Genomic DNA, 24,851 nt, shown 5'->3' on the forward strand with positions numbered 1-24,851 from the left:
CAATAGTAAATACTCATAGCCCTACTTGGACAGATTGTCGCCAGCTCCTAAATACTCTGTTCACCACTGAGGAAAGGAGAGACATAATTGAAAAGGCACAGATATATTTGCGTGAGCAGGCCAGAGCGGGAAATATTTATAATATTGACCGTCATCTCCAAGATAACTTTCCCTTGGAAGATCCTAATTGGGATCCAAACAATGCAATTCACCTGGCCAGACTCACCACCTACCGCCAGACACTTGTGCAAGGTATCCGCAGGGCATGCCAGAAGCCCACTAATATGTCTAAAGTCTCAGAAGTAGAACAGAAACCAAATGAGAGTCCGGGAGACTTTTTAGAGAGGCTGCAAGAAGCCTATCGTATATGGACTCCTTTTGACCCTGAAGCCCCTGAAAACAGCAGAATGATTACTGCTACATTTGTGGCCCAGTGCGCTTCTGACATTCGTAAGAAAATTCAGAAATCAGAAGGATGGGAAGGGATGCTGATGAGCCAAATTATGGCCATTGCACGCCGAGTTTATCGGAATAGGGATGAGGCTGAGAAGCAAGAGAAGAAGAAGTGGCAGAAGGAAAAGATGGTAATGCTAGCCACAGCAGTGAAGCAAGACCACCGCCCCTTAAATGGAGGGCGAGGGCGAGGAAGGAATCCACCACTGGGAAGGAATCAATGTGCAAATTGCAAGAAGGAGGGTCATTGGAAGCGGGAGTGTCCTGAACCCCTGAGGTTGGAAGAAGTACGCCCAGGCCCAGGCCCAGGCTCCGGCTCCGGCCCAAGAAACCAGGGACGGGGACGGGGAATGATCCGAGATGGAAGATATCAGAGACCAGGACAGGGACGGAGTAGAGACAATTTCATTGGACTGGCAGAAGAGGATTTTACCCAAGACTAGGAACGACCGGACTCCATAAAGTTAGGCTTCCAGGAGCCCACGGTCACGATTCAATTAGGGAGCCATTTAATAGACTTTATGATTGATACTGGGGCTGAATACTCGGTACTCCCAGAACTATTGCAGAAAAAGGCATCTAAAAGTGTAGTCATTAAAAGTGCCACTGGACAGTCAGCCAAGAGGTCTTTCCTCCAACCTTTGGAATGCCAGATTGGGGGACATCGTTTAACCCATCAGTTTTTGTATATACCTGAGTGTCCAATACCTCTCTTAGGTAGAGATATGCTGTCCAAATTGCAGGCCCAAATCACTTTCACTCCTCGAGGTCCAGAAATGAAACTGCCATCAAAAGCAGCAGGAATAATTACCCTCTCAGTACCTAAGGAACAATCATGGCGCCTAATGTCAGCCTTGCAAGTCCAACCCACATTGGATACAGAATTAAACAAGCTCCTCCGAACTCTACAGGTGCCACCAGGAGTATGGGCCGAAAATAGCCCACCAGGAATGGCTAAGAATATAGCTCCAATTGTAGTAACCCTAAAACCTATGGCTACCCCTGTATCTGTAAAGCAATATCCCTTACCCCGGCGAGCAGCGGAGGGCATCCAGAAACATTTGGACCGCCTATTAAAATATGGTCTGCTTAAGCCTTGCCAATCAGAATGGAACACACCCCTTTTGCCTGTTCGAAAACCTGGGACAGATGAATACAGGCCAGTGCAGGACTTGAGGCTCGTAAACCAGGCTATCGAGACCTTGCACCCAAATGTACCAAACCCATATACCTTGCTGAGTTTGATCCCACCAGAAGCAACATTTTTTACTGTATTGGACTTGAAAGATGCATTCTTCTGTTGCCGGCTGGCACCACAGAGCCAACCTATATTTGCCTTCCAGTGGGAAGACCCTTTGACAGGAACAAAAGGCCAGCTAACCTGGACAAGATTGCCCCAAGGATTCAAAAATTCCCCAACTTTATTTGGCACTGCCTTGGCGAGGGATCTAACAAGTTACCCCTCAATACCGGGAGAAAAGGTGGTTCTGCAATATGTGGATGATCTTATACTAGCTGCAAAGGATTTTGATACCTGTAAAGAAGGGACAGAGGAACTGCTCCACTTGCTCTGGGAAGCTGGCTACCGAGTTTCCCAGAAAAAGGCACAGTTATGTTTAGAAAAGGTCAAATATTTGGGCTTTGACATCTCACACCAACAACGAGCATTGAGACCAGAGAGGAAAGAAGCTATTTGCCTTATCAAGGAACCTACCACAAGAAAACAACTTAGGGGATTCCTGGGAACAGCAGGGTTTTGTAGACTATGGATACCTGATTTCAGTAGTCTGGCCAAGCCCTTACATGAAAGCACTCGAGGTGCAGAAAAGGACCCATTCGTATGGGGACCTGAGCAGAAACAAGCCTTTTTAGTTATCAAACAGCGACTTATGGAGGCACCAGCCCTTGGATTGCCTAATTCGGAAAAACCCTTTCAGCTGTATGTACATGAACAGAATGGGATTGCAGCGGCAGTCCTGACCCAGAGATTAGGAAGTTGGAACCGTCCAGTAGCTTATTTGTCTAAACAATTGGACTCAGTAGCAAAAGGATGGCCTCCATGCCTAAGGGCAGTAGCGGCCACTGCGAGCCTTGTCAAAGAAGCTGATAAATTTACCTTTGGCCAGACGATGTATGTGAATGTACCTCATGCTGTTCTGACACTCATGGAATATAAGGGTAGTTATTGGCTAACGAACCCAAGGATGGCTAGATACCAAGGCCTATTGTGTGAAAATCCCAGGATTCATCTACGAGTAGTGAATATGCTCAATCCAGCGACTTTGCTGCCCCTACCAGAGGTAGATGATGAGGAATCACATGATTGTCTCCAAATAATGGATGAAGTTTATTCCAGTAGACCTGATCTGAAAGATGAGCCATTGAAAAATCCAGATGTTGTATATTATACGGATGGTAGCAGTTACCTGCATGAAGGTGCCAGACGAGCAGGATATGCTGTGGTTACCAATGAGGAAGTTGTGGAAGCTGAAGCTTTGCCTGCTGGCACCTCAGCACAAAAGGCTGAACTTATAGGTTTAACTAGAGCTCTGCAATTGGCAGCCGGATGTAAGGCAAACATCTATACTGATTCAAAATATGCCTTCTTAACCCTGCATGCACATGGAGCTCTATGGAAAGAAAGAGGTCTAATCGGAGCCCACGGGAAGGCTTTGAAATATGGACCTGAAGTAGAAATCCTGTTAGAAGCAGTATGGGCTCCAGAACAGATTGCTGTAATGCACTGCAAAGGTCATGGACGAGGAAGGGATCCAATAACCAGAGGAAATCATGCTGCTGACAAAGCAGCCCGAGAGGCAGCCCAAAAGCCTGTGGGAGGATTTATAGCAGCCCTCATACCAGAGGTAGTTCCAGAAGAAGTTAAACCTCACTATACCCCAGAAGAGAGGAAGTGGGCTGAACAGGAAGGAGCGGTTGTGAGGGACGGTTGGATGATCCTGCCGGACAATAGGATTTATGTACCTCATCATCTAGCAGGCACAATTGTAAGAAATTATCATGAATCTACTCACCTTGGCGGTACTGCAACTAGAGAGAGTCTCAGTCGGAAGTTGTATATTATTAATCTATCACAATTAGCAACTTGCATTTCACAGAAATGTGTTCTTTGTGCTAAAAACAATCCCAGGCAGGGACCGGTACAACCTCCTGGAATTCAGCATGTGGGATACGTCCCCATGGAAAGCCTAATTGTGGACTTCACAGAGCTGGTCCCTTCTAAGGGATTCAAGTATCTCCTTGTGTTTGTAGATACTCTTACCGGATGGGTTGAAGCTTTTCCCACCCGAACTGAAAAGGCACGAGAGGTAACTAAAAGACTCCTCACTGAATTGATCCCAAGGTTTGGATTACCTAGATGCATTGGAAGTGATAATGGGCCAGCGTTCATTGATCAAGTAGTACAAGATGTATGTCGAGTCCTACAAGTAAAATGGAGACTGCATACAGCATATAGGCCTCAGAGTTCAGGGAAAACTGAAAGAATGAATCGGACTCTGAAAACCCAATTGGCAAAATTAACCCAGGAAACGGGATTGGGATGGGTAGATGTGTTACCCATAACACTGTTTCGTGTTCGGTGTGCACCCACAAAAAGACTTAAGTTGTCACCTTTTGAGCTCCTGTATGGGAGACCGCCCTCCTTTGTTCAGGATATTCCAGCTGACCTTAAACAAATAGGAGACCATGTGACACAGGAACAAGTGCAATCTCTCTCCCGTGTTTTTGTTTCTCTTAACAGGTGGGCCCTCGAGCGCACGCCGTGCAGCATTGCCGAGCCGATTCATCAGTTCCAGGCTGGCGATAGCGTATGGGTGAAAGAGTGGAAACGCGATCCACTTGCACCTAAGTGGCGTGGACCTTACACCGTCTTGCTCTCTACTCCAACAGCGGTGAAGGTAGCTGAGGTGACCCCCTGGATTCATCACTCTCGTTTGAAGAAGTCTGAAGGCAGTTGGACGTGCAAAGGTGACCCCTCTAATCCTTTAAAACTAACTCTCTCCAAAAACCCCTGTATCTAGCCCTACCGGGAACGGGCTAGGTCACGGGCAACATTTGACGACCGGCCTGCTGCAGCCACAACCTGGAAGCTGGCTGACCTGCGCACGCCTGAAGCTTGAGGAGCGTCTGAACCAGCGACTGTGAACGGAAAGATTCTCTAATACAATTGATTGACTGCCCCCCTTGTGGAACAATTATCAGAGATATTACTCATTGGGGATCCTCGGGATATATGTTTTGGTCTTGGTGGTTCCCCATTTCTGTCACTGGGGGAATTATATTGGGGCTAATAATTATTTGCTATCACAATAAGGTAATCTTTTGTGGAAGGAATGCATATACTAGACATCAACATGATTTTATTATTAATCCTGATCCCTTGGGAAGGGGAAGGGTCCTTGAATCTGACCAAATTGGCTAAATATGGATTCAGCCATGACCACAATATGTGGGTAGGTTTAGCTGAAATGGTAGCTAATGTTGCAAATAGGACCAATTGCCTTGTTTGCTCTCTTGGGCCAGATGATTCAGAGGGAGGTATGCCGTTATTACCGATACCATTAGATGCCATTGGTATGGTAAGCGAAATGCCACACCAAACTGAAATACAGAATTTCCCCGGATGGAACTCAACTAAACCATTACGAGTTATACCTGTACAAGGGGAATTCTGTGTACATAAATCATCAGATGCAGCTGATTCTCCCATGATAGGCTCTTCTCATTGTCACTATACTTGGGATTATAAGAAGAATAGTCATACCTGGGCACACGGTACTACCTATCGAACTCGGAATGCCTTGCCCTGTGCACCTCCTTTTATTCATGCATGGAAAGTGGTGTGGAACATAACTGTGACAGAAGAAGGCAATCTAACATACTGCACTGTGAACTCTCTACCCCTTTTGGTATTTCGCCTTCTGTATTCCCCGTACCAAAAACCTCAGACCCGATGGTTGTGGTGGATATGTGGAGAATGGGCATACAAGAAACTCCCTTCCAAATGGAGTGGGACTTGTTTCTTGGGTTGGGTATTACCACCAATGTGGATTATGCCTACTAGTTCGGCCAGGCGAACACGAAGGAATGCTGATATTTCTCATATAGCAGGAGGAAGTACCCAAAGTTGGAGCGGTACTGATGATTGGCCGCCAGAGCGCATTATAGCCTATTATGATCCTGCCTCCTGGAATCCTGGTGAGCTCATACAAGGGGCACGGGATCCTATTTATAATCTAAACAGAATAATTCGATTGCAAGCAGTAGTGGAACTTGTAACCAATGCAACGGCCCAGAGTTTGAGACTTATTGCACAACAGTTGGATGAAAGTAGAGCCGCCATTTTGCAGCTGAAAATGGGAATGGATTATGTACTTGCCAGGCAGGGAGGCCTATGTGGAGTCTTGAACTTGACAGGGAATGCCTGTTGCTTTAACATTTCTGATAATGGTGAGGCAATCCGTGTGTTGGCCACAAAGATGGAGAATATAGCACATGTCCCAGTACAAACATGGGAAGGATGGGATATGGGATGGCTCACCAATTGGTTACCTAATGTCACAGGACTCAAAGGGATACTATTGTCTTGCTTGTTTTTCTTGACAGTAGTAGTATTGGTTTTATGTATGATGCCATGTATCATTTCATGTTTTAGAAGTACAATTAGCAAGATGGTTTCAAATGAAACTCTACCTCATATCATGGCCCTATACAGAGCTTTACCTCAGGAATATGATGAAGGTCAAGCTATCAAGGACACTTGGGATGAAGGTCCTTGAGCTTGAAAGGGGGGAATGAGGCATCTAATCATAAGCCTGCATTTTTATCAAAGCTTCTATATATTTCAATCAAGGCTTGTATTAAAAAATGAGCTTAAAAAAGGATTTTCAAATGTTTCATGCCAGGCAAAAGACCAGCTGCCTAAAAGAACCTTGGCAAGATGTTTTTCCTCCTAACACAAGAAGGGCCCCATTGATTTATAGTAGAAAAACAATTCTCAAAGTCATAAAAAGGGGAAATTACATATGCTGCCCCAAGGCTGAGAAAACACCATTAGGAATGGGGAAAGATAATACTAATGTGCCTCCCAGTAAAATGAGCCAGATCTTCTTTCTAAGGTTCAAAGGCCAGGAGCAAAAGGGAAAAACATTTAGCTGACAGAAAAAGAGAACATTTTTGAAGAGGCTTCTTTTAAAAGCTGTGTTTTATTGAGTTCCTTCCTTTTTACTTTGAAAAGCTTTATTCTTTTAAGAGGCTACCTATGATAAATGTATGAAATATATTAGCTTAAATATATTGGCTTAAATGTAATTATGCAAAGGATTTAAGGAATGCTAGATTCTTATTTCATATGGTTGTAAGAGTTGTATTTATCCTGAAATTAAGTCAGCCACCAGCCCCCCCCCCTGCCAGACAGAAGACGCCATCCAAGCAGTCTTGATATATAGTTGTCAGGCATTTTGTTTAGAAACATTAAATGAAGGAAATCTTTCAATGTTGATGTGAAACTCAAGATCCTTGACATCTGTTGAACATAAAATGTAAGATTAAACCATTTGTTTTAGAAGGCAATAGGGCAAGAAGGGCAAGAGGTGAGCTGGTAATTAAGATTCCATGTAAGATATATATTACTTATTTGTCATTTATATATAGCTCTTTGTCTCCCATATAAGGGCAAGGAAATGGGTGTATCTTTTGTGGGTGTATCTTTTGTGATTGGTTCTAGCAAACAGCCAATAGGAATTTCAACCAGGCTGATTGGACAGAGGCAGCCACAGGAGGAGCAAAGGGGGCTGGATTAAGGGAATATAAGTGCTGGCCAGAATGGCAGGAGGCCAGGCCAGAGCTTGGTAACCATGTACCACTGTGCCTCTTTATTTGTCTGACAAATAAATTACTATTTTAATTTCTCTATTGCTGCGTTGAATATTTCATTCCAGCTAAGCGTTAACCACAAGCAGGGTGCTACACTACCTCACATGGTGGTCGTGGGGAGGAAACTGGCGGGGGAGGGGGAGAGTGGGAGAGATCCTGCAAGGTACTCCTCAGAGCACATATGGGGTATTTTTTTCTAGCTTGATGGCGGCACTTGCTTGTAAGGAAGCGTCCAAGGTGGGGCAAGGTGGTTCAGAGACCCAGCCCTTGTGGGTGGGGGATAGAGTGGGGCCAGCGAATGACGTGACTTATAAAGAGGGGAATCATAGAATCATAGACTCATAGAGTTGGAAGAGACCACAAGGGCCATCGAGTCCAACCCCCTGCCAAGCAGGAAACGCCATCAGAGTACTCCTGACATATGGTCGTCAAGCCTCTGCTTAAAGACCTCCAAAGAAGGAGACTCCACCACACTCCTTGGCAGCAAATTCCACTGTCGAACAGCTCTCACTGTCAGGAAGTTCCTCCTAATGTTTAGGTGGAATCTTTTTTCTTGTAGTTTGGAACCATTGGTCCGTGTCCGCTTCTCTGGAGCAGCAGAAAACAACCTTTCTCCCTCCTCTATGTGACATCCTTTTATATATTTGAACATGGCTATCATATCACCCCTTAACCTCCTCTTTTCCAGGCTAAACATACCCAGCTCCTTTAGCCGTTCCTCATAAGGCATCGTTTCCAGGCCTTTGACCATTTTGGTTGCCCTCCTCTGGACACGTTCCAGTTTGTCAGTGTCCTTCTTGAACTGTGGTGCCCAGAACTGGACACAGTACTCCAGGTGAGGTCTGACCAGAGCAGAATACAGTGGCACTATTACTTCCCTTGATCTAGATGCTATACTCCTATTGATGCAGCCCAGAATTGCATTGGCTTTTTTAGCTGCCGCGTCACACTGTTGGCTCATGTCAAGTTTGTGGTCAACCAAGACTCCTAGATCCTTTTCACATGTACTGCTCTCAAGCCAGGTGTCACCCATCTTGTATTTGTGCCTCTCATTTTTTTTGCCCAAGTGCAATACTTTACATTTCTCCCTATTAAAATTCATCTTGTTTGTTTTGGCCCAGTTCTCTAATCTGTCAAGGTCGTTTTGAAGTGTGATCCTGTCCTCTGGGGTGTTAGCCACCCCTCCCAGTTTGGTGTCATCTGCAAATTTGATCAGGATGCCCTTGAGTCCATCATCCAAGTCGTTGATAAAGATATTGAATAAGACCGGGCCCAAGACAGAACCCTGTGGCACCCCACTAGTCACTCTTCTCCAGGATGAAGAGGAACCATTGATGAGCACCCTTTGGGTTCGGTCAGTCAGCCAGTTACAAATCCACTGAGTGGTAGCATAGTCAAGACCGCATTTTACCAGCTTCTTTACAAGAATATCATGGGGCACCTTGTCAAATGCCTTGCTGAAATCAAGGTAGGCCACATCCACTGCGTTCCCTTCATCTACCAGGCTTGTAATTCTGTCAAAAAACGAGATCAGGAAATGGCCTGGGGAGAGTCTTGGGGGCCAGATAGAGAGGCACAGAGGGCCGGATTCAGCCAGAGGTTCCCCACTCTGCCTTAGAGCTGTTCCACCAGGGCTTTGGCCAAGGCACAGTCTGACGCCCTCCTTTGGTAATCCTCACAGAACTCTAGCCCAATGGTTGCCATTAATTTGATTTTTTTTAGAACGCTGTGTTACTTTTATTGTTGTTAGCTGCTCTGAGACCGGCTTTGGCTGGGGAGGGCGAGATGTAAATACAATTTTATTATTTATTTTATTATTAGAAGAGGGATGAGATCTTAGAAGAGCTGGAAGGGATGACAGGGGTCATCTACCGTATTTTTTGCCCCATAGGACGCACTGCCCCATAGGACGCACCTAGGGGTTTTTTTGGGGGGGGGAAATAAAGAAAAAAAATATTTCTCCCCCCCAGGCGCCCAAGCTTCCCCCGACCCCAGCCCCCAGAACAGGCTGCTGCCTTCAAGCCTTGCGAGCCCAGCGCGCAAGGCTTGCCGACATCTGCCCGAAGCAGGGGGTGGGCTCCACAGCTTGCCCTGTGCTTTGGTCTGCAGGCTGCCGCCCCAAGCCTTGCGCACCCGGCAGGACCTCCCGCCGGGCTTGCAAGGCTTGCGGATAGCTTCCTGAAGCCTGGAGAGCGAGAGGGGTTGGTGCGCACCGACGCCTCTCGCTCTCCAGGCTTCAGCGAAAGCCTGCATTCGCCCCATAGGACGCACACACACTTCCCCTTCATTTTCCCCTTCCCCTTCACGCGCACACACTTCCTATAGGGCGAAACATACGGTAGTCCAACCCCTTGCAATGCAGGATAAAAAAGTAGATTGCAATGAAATAATGGCGTCTGTTTCCAGCCCTGGCCTCTGTGTAGAGTGTGAAGCTAGGGACCTCCTCCTCCTCCTCTCCAAAAGCTATGAACTGGACTCCCCCAAACCACATTATCCCATTTTGGGATTGGGGAAGGAACCTTCTGCACCTCCAAAGAATTCTAGTGAAATCGTGGGGGGTTCTGTTTGGACTTAATTTACACGTGTCGGGGTTGGTCTAGATGCCCTCTAGGGGACCCACTTTCCACTCTCTATGATTCCTAGAAGCAAGCTTGGCCCGTGATCCTCGTTCGGTAAATATGATCTCCAGATTACGCCGCTGAAGTGGTGGCAGCCGGGATGGGGGGAAATTGACACTCCTCAGGAAAGGCAAACTGCAGCTGCTGCCTCGTTTGCATATCTTAATGAGATCAATTAATTTCGGCAAGGCAGGGCAAACAGACGGGGGTGGGGGTGGGGAGGGAGAGGAAGGAAGCAGCAAAGAGAGGAGAGAAAACAAGGAAAGAAAGTTACAGATAGGTAGCCGTGTTGGTCTGCCATAGTCAAAACAAAACAAATTCCTTCCAGTAGCACCTTAAAGACCAACTAAGTCAGTTCTTGGTATGAGCTTTCGTGTGCATGCACACTTCTTCAGATACACGAGAAAGATTAAAACAAAATAAAAAAATTCCTTCCAGTAGCACCTTAAAGACCAACTGAGTTAGTTCTAGGTATGAGCTTTCGTGTGCATGCACACTTCTTCAGATACACTGAAACAGAAGTCACCGGACCTTTCTATATAGTGAGATTTCTATATAGTGAGATTGGCTATCTGCCAATCACCCATTCCCACCACCCTTCTGAGTAATACCCCTCCCCACCTTCTCACTATATAGAAGGGTCTGGTGACTTCTGTTTCAGTGTATCTGAAGAAGTGTGCATGCACACGAAAGCTCATACCTAGAACTAACTCAGTTGGTCTTTAAGGTGCTACTGGAAGGAATTTTTTTATTTTGTTTTGACCATGGCAGACCAACACGGCTACCTATCTGTAACGAGAAAGATTGGCAATATTGGGGGGAAAGGTTCAACTGGTTGCCATTCCACCACCATCCAGTAGTGGTCACTGTTCTCCCACGGCTGAACACCCTAAAGCGGTTCTGTGTCAGGGATGGAGAACCGAGAGCCTGCAGATATCGCTGGACTCCAACTCCCAGCATCCCTGGTCACCGGCTATGCTGTCTGCTGGGGCTGATGGGAGCTGGAGACCAGCAACAGCTGGAGGGCCACAGGTTCCCCTGTCCCTGGTCAAAGAAGAGGCGTTCCCCTCTCTCAGGCGTGGATGCCTCTTTCAAAGAAAGACATTCCTCCATCTCTCGTCTGCCAGCAAGGAGGGGGCAGTTTGTGCCTCCTCCCCAGTGTTGCTGGGCTCCAGCCTTGTTCTGTGCCCTTGGGTGTTTTCTCTCGCCTGGAATGTGTTCCTGAATTATGATACTGCCTCTTGTGATAGGAATTTTGACGTCTTGACCCCTGACCATTAGGTCCAGTCATGGCCAACTCTGGGGTTGCGGTGCTCATCTCGCTTTACTGGCCGAGGGAGCCGGCGTCATGTGGCCATGTGGCCAGAATGACTAAGCCACTTCTGGCGAACCAGAGCAGCGCACGGAAACGCCGTCTACCTTCCCGCCGGAGCGGTACCTATTTATCTACTTGCACTCTGACGTGCTTTCGAACTGCTAGGTTAGCAGGAGCAGGGACCGAGCAATGGGAGCTCACCCCATCGCAGGGATTCGAACCACAACCTTCTGATTGGCAAGTCCTAGCCACCCGCATCCCTCTTTGAGGTCTTAGATATATGTTAAATGTTCATAAGTGTACCAACCAAGCATGTACATAGATCAGCACAGGAAGACCGACCTGAAACCATTTTTGATTCCCAAACTGACCTCAATTATTTCTCTGCAAGGTCAAAGGAAAATGGAAAAGCCTCCCCATTGTCTTTTCCTTCACAAATCCTGTCTTAAGGGCACATTAAAGATATGAATAGGGTGTGAGCCTGACCTGGCTCAGGAACTAAGTATTTATCATTATAAAAGACTGGCCAGGCTCCCTAGGCAATCCATTCAAGTGACCATTAAACAGGTAACCTGGCAGACGGGGTAAACAAAGCACTCAGATTTCTGCTGTAGACCGCCCTTTCTGTGATGTATGTATGATGTATGGAGGGGTGGCCTTGAGCTCCAGGGAAGGCAATTTAAAATGTCTATATAAGGGCAGGCACACCTTTGTTTGTGGTTCCTCCTCCTTTCCTGCGTGTGAGGGGAGCACCCTGTTGCAACAGATCAAAAAAGATCAGGCTTACTAGCTGCTTTGCTTCTCAATATTCTCTGGTTGGCCTCTGTTATTTTCTCCTACCAATAGGGAACCTACGTAAGGACTCTATATGGGCTCTGGAATACCCCATAAGGGAAAAGGGGCAGATTTTGTTTACAACACTCTCTTGTGACCAGATGGAGATGTTTAGAAAAAAATTAAGTTTTACAGAGTCATTTATGTGTCGTTCAGGACATTTTTGCTGCCGGACACACACGCCACCAGCATGTGGCCCCCAAAGAACTGCCCCAAAGGCACATCCCTTGCCCTGGTCCTGAAAATGACACCCACCCACCCATTATTTTTGTGTGTGCGGTCTTGCGCCTTCTTCTGTGGCCTTATTTTTGCAAGGGTTATTATCATTTAATCGCCGAGCTTTTTCCAGAGGCTGAGGGCTTCTGAGCAACACTTTGTTTTCCTTGAGAACATAAGGATGCAATTGCTACTCTGAACTAAGACGCACTCTGAGGCGGTTGTGGTTTTTTTTTCTGCGCGACGAAATCTCCTGCCCCCGTCTTGTGCACGGCAAACAACTGGCGTGATTCAGCTCCTGTTGCTTTCTCACTTCCGCCAATCTGTTCCTTCTCCGTTCTTCCCTGCTCTCTTCTCTCTTTGTCACAGGCTCACTCGACTTCACAACTTCTGCATCGTCTCCAGCAAAACACATCGTGGGCAGGCGAGGCACAGAACGCAAAGCCTTTAAAGGGCTGCCTGGCCCGCCCGCCGAAAGCAAGGCAAGGTGTGCAAAACAGAAGAGACGGTCCTCCCAACTCCCCACTCCTCTCCAGGATCGTGGCCGTTTCCATTATGTGCTTTTTATGGTTTCCAGAGTGACTTCCGTACTATAAGCAAAAACCAAGATTATCCCTCCTTATCTTATCCAGGCTAAACAGACCCAGCTCCTTCAAGCGCTCCTCATCAGGCTTGGTTTCCACACCCATGATCATCTTTGTTGCCCTCCTCTGCACACCTTCCAGCTTATCAACACCCTTCTTAAACTGTGGTGCCCAGAACTGAACACTGGACTCCAGGCAGAATAGAGTCCATTGGCTTTCTGGCCCCTCCATTTCCTATGGGCACAGGCTACCACTAACCATAGCTGTCAACTTACAGATTGGAAAATAAGGGACCAGCAGCCTCGAAAATAAGGGATCAGCAGCCAAAATAAGGGATTTTCCAAGCACAGCTATGTTCAGCTTCTGAGCCCCAAAGGCAGAAAGCCCAGCCAGCAGCCAAACGAAGCCTCAAGCGGTGGTTCCCACAGCGCAGCAACCCGGCAAAGGGGATGCAGCAAGGAAAACCACTGTCACCTCTTTGCTGGGAAGCGCTGAGCAAAGGCGAGTCCCCAGGCAACGCAGCCAATTTGATCAGCACAAGGCATGCAAGCTCCACCCCCCAGTCGTTCTTAGATTCCTTATTGGATGAGCAACGCAGCCAAGCAACACAGCTGGAGCCTCCCTCCTCCCTGGCCGGCAGGGAGGGAGGGAGAGGAGCTGCTTCATTTGAAACCCAGGAAATTTAAGGGGCATCATCAATAAGGGACTGCAGCGGGACACAGCGCTGGGATAAGGGACTTTCCCACCAAATAAGGGACGGTTGACAGCTATGCCACTAACTAAACTTTTAAGTAGACTAAAGAAGAGGTACAGCCATAGATTTGTGGTAGAGCACATGTTTTGAATGTGGGTGTTATGTACTGAGTTGAATAGGATCCAAAATGCAGCAGTCTGATTGGTCCTAGAACAATAGGATTCAGAATGCAGCAGTCTGATTGGTCCATAGGAGCTACCCAATCCAGCTCCAGGTGGAAGTGAATCCGCAACCTGATTAGCCTACAGGAGAATCCCGGAATTAGCCAATCACGTGGGGCCAATGTGTAAATAATGTATATAAAACAGACATTCTGGGGGAACTTCCATTCCTCCTCACCACTATGAGTTGAATAAAGAGCATGAAATCCACTCTCGACTCTATTTCAGTGGAAGACCTCAGTTTTAATCCCCAGCACTTCCAGGTTGTTGTTTTTTAGTGCTGTTGGACTACAACTCCCATAATTCCTGGCCACTGGCCATCCTGCCTGAGGCCGATATCTGGAGGACATCTAGAAACAGCTGGAGGAGAACAACAGGTTGGGGAAGCCAGAGCAGGGTGATGCAAGGTTCTTATTAACCTTGTGTGTGTGTGTTCTGATTATGTATCTAAAAATAATAAAGAAAGATTTTTTTAAAAATCTATTTGGAAACAAATCAAACTGCGTTCCATGGGGCTGACACCCCAGGAAAGTGAACAGAGATTTGCAGGCTTCATTTGAGGTGCAAGGCTCGAAGGATTCCTTTCTCGGCGCTTTTAATTAAGCAAGGATGCTGTTTTATGGCTGCTGGGGATATTTTTCAACACTGCTTGGGCTTTTGTTTAATTCTGCCTTCATCGTTTTATTACTGCGTTCTTGAAATGTATTTATTGCTCTGTTGGTTTCCATTCCGTTTTGCGGTGGGGGTTTTTTTGTGCGTGTCATGTTCCTTATGTAAGCCACCTTGTGCAACTTTCGCAAAGAGGGGGGGATCTTTGCAAGACTGGGGGGGGGGTGTTCCTTCACTGGCGGCTCTCAGGGGCCCATGTGCCCAGGGCTGGAGGGGCCAGAGGCAAAAGGGGCGGATCCATGGGTGTGACTCTCACCTGCGCACTGTAGGCTACATTCCAGCCAGGCAAAATTCAGAGATTTATACACACAAATCACCATTTGGACAAGAAAAGGCATTATTACAATCCAAGGACACATTTCTGGCCAGGCAAATATACTTAATTAAGGTGCAATGCAGGGCTGGTGGGGGGTGGAGCTGGGTGAGGGGCCTAGAGTGGGATTCCCAAGGGCCACACAGAAAGCCTCAAGGGCCACATCCCTGCTTTAACACATACAGTGATGGGTAAAGGTAAAGGGACCCCTGACTCTGGGGTTGCAGCGCTCATCTCGCTTTACTGGCCGAGGGAGCCGGCGTACAGCTTCCGGGTCACGTGGCCAGCATGACTAAGCCGCTTCTGGCGAACCAGAGCAGCACACGGAAACACTGTTTACCTTCCCGCCGGAGCGGTACCTATTTATCTACTTGCACTTTGATGTGCTTTCAAACTGCTAGGTTGGCAGGAGCTGGGACCGAGCAACGGGAGCTCACCCAGTCGTGGGGATTCAAACCGCCGACCTTCTGATCAGCAAGCCCTAGGCTCTGTGGTTTAACCCACAGCGCCACCCGCGTCCCACAGTGAAGGGTAAAGGGATATAAATATCCACATTTAAATAAATAAAGGACTCTGAGCAGTGCCTGGACTTGCAGGTGTGAGACTTAAAGAGTCTCGTGCCTTGGATAAAAGTAGCAGTGTTTAATATTGAGGAAGACCAAGCACACATTTCCAAATCGAGTTGAAACCAAGAGAGGGGATCTGGGGATCTGCCGCAAAAACCATGCTGCCTGCTGGTGGAAGTGCCTGTTTGCTCCCAGTAGCCTCAGCTTGTAGACTGGTAAATAAACCAGACCCGACAAAATATTACAAATATAGAATCTATGAGTGTTCAAGGCAAAGCATTTTTTGCTTCTTCTTTAATCGCCATTGTCCAGATCACAACGTTACCTGACTATACCACACTGTTTGAATGTTTTAAGTGCTGAGATATCTGTTGCTATTTTCATGCACATCTCCTTGAGATGTACATGCGGAAGGCAATCAATCAATAATTGGCACGAAGGGATGCTTTAACCTATCAATTTTGGTTTCCCATTTCCCCCGACCTGAATTTCTCTTCTCCACATCCCCGCAGCAGTCTGCATTTTTTTAAAAAAGTACTCGTGACAATTTGTCAGCATTTTAGTGCAAATTTCTCTACACACCCCTGCAAGCAATTTCCCCCAGTATAATGGATTTTATATGTTGCTTTCGCTTACACATGCCTCTTAATGTCCATTGCCCCCTAAAACGGTGTTCTTAAACTTTGGGATCCCAGGTGCAGTTGGACTAAAGTTCCCATCATCCACAGCCAACTTAGCCAATGGTCAAGGATGATGGGAGTTAGATTTCAACAAGGCCTGGGGACACAATGTTGAAGAACGCAGTTCTAATACAAGGATGTTTGTACGTATTATTTAGTTGGCGAACTCGTGAAATCCAGAGAGGCGTGAATTTTGAATAATACAGTGGTACCTCGGGTTAAGTACTTACAGTGGTGCCTCGCAAGTCGAAATTAATCCGTTCCGTGAGGCTCTTCGTATAGCGGTTTTTTTGTCTTGCGAAGCAAGCCCATTGACAGCTTAGCGGATTAGCGCTATTAGTGGTTTAGCGGCTTTTAGCGGATCAGCTGATAAGCGGCTTAGCGGCTTAGAAAAAAGGGGAAAACACCTGCAGGAACTTGCAAGACATTTCATCTTGCGAAGCAAGCACATAGGGAAATTCGCTTTGCGAAGCGCCTCCAAAACGGAAAACCCTTTCATCTAGCGGGTTTTCCGTCTTGCGAGGCGTTCGTCTTGCGGGGCACCATTGTAATTCGTTCCGGAGGTCCGTTCTTAACCTGAAACTGTTCTTAACCTGAAGCACCACTTTAGCTAATGGGGCCTCCTGCTGCCACCGTGCTGCCAGAGCACGATTTCTGTACTGATCCTGAAGCAAAGTTCATAACCTGAAGCACTATATCTGGGTTAGCGGAATGTGTAACCTGAAGCGTATGTAACCCGAGGTACCACTGTGGTCATGTTTCAGTTTATGTATTTATTTTGGGGGGGGAGGGGAGGAAGAAGTATGAATTAGATAAAGGTAAAGGTAAAGGTAAAGGGACCCCTAACCATTAGGTCCAGTCGTGACCGACTCTGGGGTTGCGGCGCTCATCTCGCTTTACTGGCCGAGGGAGCCGGTGTACAGCTTCCGGGTCCTGTGGCCAGCATGACTAAGCTGCTTCTGGCAAACCAGAGCAGCGCATGGAAACGCTGTTTACCTTCCTGCCGGAGCGGTACCTATTTATCTACTTGCACTTTGACGTGCTTTCAAACTGCTAGGTTGGCAGGAGCTGGGACTGAGCAACGGGAGCTCACCACATTGCGGGGATTCGAACCGCCGACCTTCTGATTGGCAAGTAAGTCCTAGGCTCTGTGGTTTAACCCGCAGCACCACCCGCGTCCCATGAATTAGGTAGGCCTGCATTAAAATGCAAACCTGCCAGACTGGTACCAGAGAGACTTGGGTTCCCCTCAACCATGAAGCTGACCAGATGATTTTGGGCCTGCTCCCATTTCTCAGCCTACCCTACCTCACAGGGTTGTTGTGAAGATAAAATGGGGCACGGGGAGACCTGCATCTCCCACCTTGAGGTCCTTGGAGGAAAGATGGGATATAGATGTAATAATAATAATAGCAGCAGCAGCAGCAACAATGATCACAATTCCTTTTCCACCACCACTTAATAGTGTGCTATGTGACCTGAAGGAACACAGCCAAATGTGATTTCCTGCATGTAAACATTTGCAATATCTATTCAATGAAGATGGTTGTTGTTTTTTTAAACCTCCAAGAAATTCATATCGAAACATCACGGGTCCCGGGTAACAGCTGGAGCCTGGAACGGAATAACAATGAGCTTGGGGACTTCACGCAGTGTGTGTTTGCAGCTCTGAGGAAGCTAATCATTTCTCCACCAATGGGATAACTTAAGCCAGGTTCTCAAAACACAAAAATAGGCACACCGGGTATGTGTGTCTGTGTGGCTAATGGCTGTATGTATTCGTTTATTAATAGACTGCATTTCCTGCAACCAACAGAAGGTGGAGCCAGACAGGCAGAGCCACCTGGTTCTAGTTTATTCCCCGTTGGGAATGATAGGCTGGAAGGCAGGGAGCCCAACAGCAGGGGGCGCTGCAGAGCCAGTGAAAGGCTCCTTCTAGTCTTTCCACCATCCTCCTCCCCGCTGAGTTCTCCAAGGGGTGACAATGAGAATATAAGGAGGAGGAAACTAACAGGCAGGGCAGTCCCCTGGACTGGCAGGCAGGCTGGGCTGGCTGAAGGCACAGTGAGGTTGGTGGATCAATACCTCATTTGCCCAAAGGCACCAGGATCCACCTTCTGCTGAGCTGGGAGATCTTCCTCTTGAGGTGTGATGGCCTGGGATTCGGACTCGGAAGCTGAATCTGAGGAATCCCAGCCTGCAAAGGAGTCCCCGCCTCCAGAACCAGCTGAGCCAGGGCTGGGGCATGAGCCTGAAGGGTCCTCACCTGTGCTGGATCCTCAGGTGCAGGCACCAGCTGAATCTGCTCTGGCTCCAGAGGTGATGGAGGACCCATTGCCTGCAGGTGCTCCACTCTCAGCCCTGTCAGGGGAAGCTGAGGTTGCCTTTGGGTCCAGTAACCCTCCAGCCTCTCCTGAGCTGCAGAGGCTCAGGGCAGAGAGGCGGAGGGAACTAAGTTCCCGCAGGAGGAGTGCTCGCCTCCAGGCCAAGAAAGGCGAGTCACCTGTGGACCGGGGCTGCCCTATGCCTCGGGGCAGATAAAAGCCAGCCAGCCCCAGTCCCAGGTTGCGGGAGCAACATTGTTGGTAGCCTGTTCCTGCCAGCACCCTGTCCTGCTCTTCTGCCAGAGTTCCTGACCTCACCCGACTCCCTGCCTTGGACCCAACTTCAGCTTTGACGGACAGCCTCCATACCACACCCTCGACCTCGGACTGGACTCGGACCTCGCCTCTCGGTAGCCCCTGGACCAGCACATGGGGTGTGTGCCTCCCCTAAAGTCTTGCCTGGATGGTGCCATTCCCCCGCAACAAAATACCATTCATGTTAATGTGGGGAGGCCTGGAACGCCTAATGATGCCCACAGGTTGAAGGTTTGTAGAGTTGTAAGGGACCCAAAGGGTCATCTACTCCACCCCCCTGCACTAGAGGTCTTTGGAAGCCAGTATTCTGGGCATCACCAGGTGAAAAATCACTTGGCCACTCCAAACTTGCACGGAGGCTACTCACGTTTTCACGTAGGGGTCTGAGTATCCATTGGCATCCATGGCAGCCAAATGGGCACAGCGGATGATGCCCACCAGCAGGCCTTGCTTTTGGGAGCTGTATTTGAGGGAAATAAGGATCCGGCCACGCTCCTCCAGGGACTTGTCTTCTGTTTTGTCTATCTGCGACAAGAATAAAACCAATTCCACTCAGTTCCTATTTTCCTCTTAACCAAACACACTTATTTCCTCCTCCCTCCCGATACGTTTTCCTTTTGTGCCGTGCCTTTTGTAGATTGTAAATTGAGGAGATGGACTTCTCCCTCTTTTCTTGAGTGGTCTGTAAGTTGCCCTGGGAGCCTTTTTTGGCTGAAGAACAGGATAAAAACCCTTTCAGTAAATAAGCTGTCTAAATAGGGTTTGGACACCGGTGCAAAACAACAACACCCAGTTACTGGCTGGCACCCAGCAGTTGACATACAAACTTTGCACCAGTTTCAATAGGTTATGGGCCCAGTTTGAAGTGCTGCTAGTGACCTTTATATAGCCTTAAAAAGGAGTGGATTGGGACCAGGTTACTTGAAGGACTGCCCCTCTATACGAACGTCCTTCAGGGCCTTGAGTTCTGTTTCAGAGCCCCTGCTTTCAGCACCCTGAGTAAACTGCAATTTCTGGGGGTTGGGGAGAAGTTATGATTGTTTAAAGTGGTATGATACTGCTTTAAATCTCTCGTGCAGATGGGGTCTGGGGCATCTCCCCATGTGACTTTCTGTGCTGTGTCTCCCTCTAGTGGCTGGTGTGCAGCACAGCATTTTTTTGAGCCTGCTCCCTATTTGCTATGGGTACTACAGTTCCATCAAGAGGTTGGTTGGGAAGGATCTATTTAATAAAGAAGTACAAATCAAACAACCAGAAGGTCTGATCTTTTTAAAAATCAATTTAGCCACAGGAATGTTCATACCCTCCTAAGGCACCCCCTTATTCTTTTGGAAGAGATTCAAAGTTCCTGGCCAAACACTTCCTGGTCACCCATGCAGTCATTGGAAAATCTGAATTTCACCCTCCCCCTTCATCCTGTCTCTCCACCTCTTAGGACAATAAATTGCTGAGCAGCCAGCCTGACACCATTCATTTGTTCGCCGGGATTACGATGCACTCATTACTGTCAATGCAGAGTCAGGATTAAAAGCAGCACAAATAACAGCCGATTGAATGTTTAAGGGAGTGTCAGATCCAATCAGGATCCCTCGCCTGCCCGCCGCTGAACTGGAAGAGGCGAACCGCACGGGATCGGCTGAGGCCAGGCCTTCCTTGACAGCCTGGAGAAATTTGTACCCTCTCTGCACCGCCCCTTCAAGTTTTTCACCTCTTTTGGACAGGGTTTCTCAGCGCTGCTGCTGAGAAAGCAAACTTTCGGGTCTCCAATTATAAAAAGATCTGATTGCAAATATATAGGGAAATGGAAGGGAGAAGGAAACCACAGCAGCTGTCCAATCAGGAAGCTTCAGCATCTTGCCCGTTCTGGCCAATCAGGGAGCTTCAGCATCTTGCCCGTTCTGGCCAATCAGGGAGCTTCAGCATCTTGCCCGTTCTGGCCAATCAGGGAGCTTCAGCATCTTGCCCGTTCTGGCCAATCAGGGAGCTTCAGCATCTTGCCCGTTCTGGCCAATCAGGGAGCTTCAGCATCTTGCCCGTTCTGGCCAATCAGGGAGTTTCATCCTGGACTATCCTGGACTATCAGTGAGCATCTTCATCCTGCCTGCCACATTGCACACATCCTCCGTTCCATTTAGAGCCTGCAGGGGGTGCTGAGGCACAGTCCTAGACTGTCCACATTCAAGCAAAGCCCTTGACACAGCAGCACAAATGTGGCCCTCTGGACCTTTCTGCCTTGCTCTCCAAACTCTCCCTTGGCTATTCCCCTCCCTGGCTATTCCCCTCCCTTGAGCGTTTTCAGATCCTTCAAGAGTCCCGATTTCCCCGGGACATCCCGGAATTACAGAAGATGTCAGGAGAGACCTTCCTCCCTGTAATTTTTTTTTATATATATTTACAAGGAACATTTCAGAGTATTACCTCTCTAAAGAGAGCTCACAACACAATGAAAACATTGTGCATTTGACTCCTGGATGAGGAGCAGGAAATTCAACTGGTCCAGCTCTCACTGCAGCACAACAATTGCCATGGGATGCGAGGGAGGGAGTGGAAAGCAGCACCTGTTGAATTTTTGCCTGTTTCAAACCTCCTTTTGAAAACACCAAGATGGTTGGGAAAGAGAATCTTCAATTTGTGCATAGACATGCTTGCTCCCTTGGTTCGCAGGGCACCTATACATTTCCTCCTGCCCACAGCGACCTGCTGGCTGTCAGCCTGGTTTCAAGCAAATGACAATCTTGCTACTCCTTAGATCAAGCCAGGCTGCCCGCCTGCTATTCCCAGGGGAGGAGAATACTTTTTCCACCTACATGTTCCTCTCTTTCCCGGAATTGCTCATCAGCGGTTGATGAGCAGCTTGCAAACCTCGTCTCTCTCTCTCTTTCCTTTCTCAGTAGGCTTTGTCTTTCCTCTCAGAGAGAGGCTTCCATCGGAATTCGAGTTGACAGGGCCTAACTTGGCGATGGGTAATTTTTATTTTGCAGAAAGAAAGGGGTAGGGTATGGGGGAAGGCAAAGCTGTGAATTGCTTGGGCTGTGTGCAGAACATCTGGTTCTTCCCCTCTAAACACAGAGCAAGATTCTAGCCCCCGTGGTTCTGAATTAAGGGCTGATAGGAAGTTGTCTTTCACTGACCATTGGTCCGTCCAGCTTAGTATGGTCTACGTGGACTTGTGGTGGCTCTTCAAAGTTTCAGATGAACTAAGATTCTGTAATAGTTTGATCTAGGTTTGTAGGTCTTCAGCCTGTCAGTCCTGGATACGCCATCACAAAATCCTGTGCCACTGAGCCATATGCATGTTTACTCTTAAGTAAGCCTCACTGTGTTCATGGGGATTTGTTTTGTTTTGTTTTTTTAAATAATTTTTATTGGGTTTTTACATTTTATAACAACAAACACACACACAAAGACAAGAACACACAAACACACAAATACAATTACATACCCTAATTTTCTTTACCCACTTTCATTGACTTCCCCCCACCCCCTCCTCTTACATCCCAGTTCCAAAATTAATTCAGCAAGTTCTTACCTAACCTCTTAAAGATATTCGTATTGTTTTTAAAAATTAAATTCTTTTTGTTTATCTATATTCAACTTATCCAATTCTCTTATAATCATTAATTTCTTTTTTTTTAAGGTCGATCTAACTTCCCCTCCACAAATTTTCCCTTTATTATATTAATTATAGGTCACATTGACCAAGTAAAACAAAACAAAACATTTTATAGTTCTATTCTCTCCCCCCCCTGCCCCGGTTTCTGTCCCTTCCCAGACAAATGTCTAAAAAACAAAAAACAAAAAATAGTTCTTAGCCCGGATTCCTCACGTCCGAGGCGTCTGATTCTCTGTCAGTCCCTCTCTGCCAACTATGTTGGTAGTCCTCTTTGTTGGTCCTAAGACCCCGAAAGAGTTCAGTCAGAGTCACATCATATTTTCTTTCATCCAGAATGTTAAAGAGTGTTTGCTGCGAAAGACCATCTAGTTTTCCATACTCAAGAGGAAAGTCCCAATCATGTTGCTTTATTCTTTTTAGTTTTAATATTCCAAGTACTCCAGGGACTTCTCTCTTCTTCTTTCTCATCTTTCGCAGGTTTGTAATCCAAAGGTCTTCTTGCTCATACTCTAACAATGCAGATTCCTGGTTGATATTTTCCACTTGTAGTGTCTGAACTCCTTCTTTCTTCTCTGTCAATTCCAAAGGCATCTCTTCCTGCTCAGCTGCAGAGTTTTTATCATGCGTCTCCTTTGTGCATTCAGCAGAGTTGTTTGTTTCAGAATTCAAGGTCATAAAAACTTTACTCAAAGCCATACTCTGCTCCTGCAGGATTCCCACGAGAAAGAACATTTTTTCTATCTCCACCAGTAATTTTCCCTCTGCAGCCATTGTAATGTCACTAATTCCCCCTAGGGGGCTTTCAGTTATTTAGTAGTCCTTTTCCAATAATCTGTTACTTTGTTATTATCAATACTTTGTTTCCAATCGCCTCAGTCCAAATGTATCAGCTTTAATTCCAAGAGTTGTCAAATAACAAAATTCTTTACTTTGTCCGCCCGTTTGACAGCTTCTTTGACAGCTGTCAAACTCCTTTCACTTCTTCCTCCGGCACCCAAATAGGACACTCCCGGGTTTTTGGGGGGGATTACACACAAAGTTCCAAAATTCCCTTTCTCTCCAGCACAAAATCTTCTTCTATCAAATTTGTGAAAAACTTTTAAATCATCAAAACAGTATTCATTCCGCCTTAATTCTCCGTTCCTTGCTTTAAATCGTCTATAAGTAGAGGGGGTGCGGACTTCCCTTTAACACATCCCCCGATCGTGCCGAATTCACAGGATAAAATTTTTAAAGTCCAAATTCCACTACTCACGGGTCCTTTGTTATCCAGTCCAAATTTTGGGAAGAAAGTCAGCGCTCTCCGGCCATGGCTTGCGGCTTCACTCCACTGAGGTAGCGGTCTACTCTCAGCACCACGCCACTCTCCGTACCCTCTCCGCAGCCTTTAAAAAGGCTCTTCGTGGGTCGGGGAGGGCGCTTAAGGTGCCCACCGAGTCACCAAGTCCGCAGGCTTCCGCGCCTGCGGTTTCTGAGGGTCCCCGTGTCGCCGGCACGGCAAGACCCGTCCTCAGTAGAGCCGATTCCCTCCGGAGCTCGGAGGGAATCCGCCATTAGCCGTTCGCGCTAACCCGGAAGTCCGTTCATGGGGATTTGTTATCAGCACTACAGCCTGAGCTATTTACAGCATATAAACCCAATGATTTACCGTCTTGCTAACCATAGCTGTCAACGTTTCCATTTTTTAAAGGGAAATTCCCTTATTCCGAATAGGATTCCTCGCAAGAAAAGGGAACAGTTGACAGCTATGTTGCTAACAGTGCTGTGCTTTTCTAATGCCCGATTTACAATATACCATATTTTTTTGCTCTATAAGACTCACTCCCCCCCCCTAAAAAGTAAGGGGAAATGTGTGTGTGTCTTATGGAGCGAATGCAGGCTGCGCAGCTATCCCAGAAGCCAGAACAGCAAGAGGGATTGCTGCTTTCACTGCACAGCGATTCCTCTTGCTGTTCTGGCTTCTGAGATTCAGAATATTTTTTTTCTTGTTTTCCTCCTCCAAAAACTAGGTGCGTCTTGTGGTCTGGTGTGTCTTATAGAGTGAAAAATACGGTAGATAGCTTTACCCAGCTGCAGATAGCCTATGTCGCGTTACCACCAGCTACTAGTGATGTGCTTTCCTAAACTCACTCACCGGCAGTTGCTTCTCCAGGCAGATGTAGAACTTCTTGGTCTGGTTGGGCTTTAGTTTCTTCAAAGGGATCCTCGTTTCTCCGATGAACTCGTTGTGGCGGAATTTGTCCTCGTCACAAACAGAGATTCTGAAAGAGAGAACAGGGAAAGAGCAGAAAGGTGAATGGGCAGGAGAAATGGTTTAGCCAGCCAGGGAAGTGTTGCAGTGGGGCTGGTCCTCCCCTGAGGCAGAGGGGGCCATTGCGGCACACCCCCATTTGCCCAGAATACAAGACCCTCGTCTCGGCCTCACTGATGGGGTTCAAAGGAAAGCAGACCAAGATGTCTGGCTGCAGGAGTTGCTGGAAGGAGGCATATATGGCACCATCCAACTGCCTTTGGGACTCCAGTGTGGTGTAGTGGTTAAGAG

General features: G+C 47.3%; 1 protein-coding gene across 1 annotated transcript in view; it reads right to left on the minus strand.

Annotated features, from left to right (window-relative positions):
* The window catches only part of DOC2B (double C2 domain beta), a 139,774-nt gene that overhangs the window by 15,869 nt on the left and 99,054 nt on the right, over nt 1–24,851 (minus strand). The window contains exons 5-6 of the mRNA XM_081844236.1: nt 24,444–24,570; nt 19,064–19,221 (exon numbers count right to left, since the gene is read on the minus strand). Coding sequence (XP_081700362.1) covers nt 19,064–19,221; nt 24,444–24,570 — 285 coding nt within the window. The remainder of the gene's footprint in view (nt 1–19,063; nt 19,222–24,443; nt 24,571–24,851) is intronic.

This window comes from Podarcis erhardii (genome assembly GCF_964252035.2).
Source record: "Podarcis erhardii genome assembly, chromosome: 16".
NCBI lineage: Eukaryota > Metazoa > Chordata > Lepidosauria > Squamata > Lacertidae > Podarcis > Podarcis erhardii.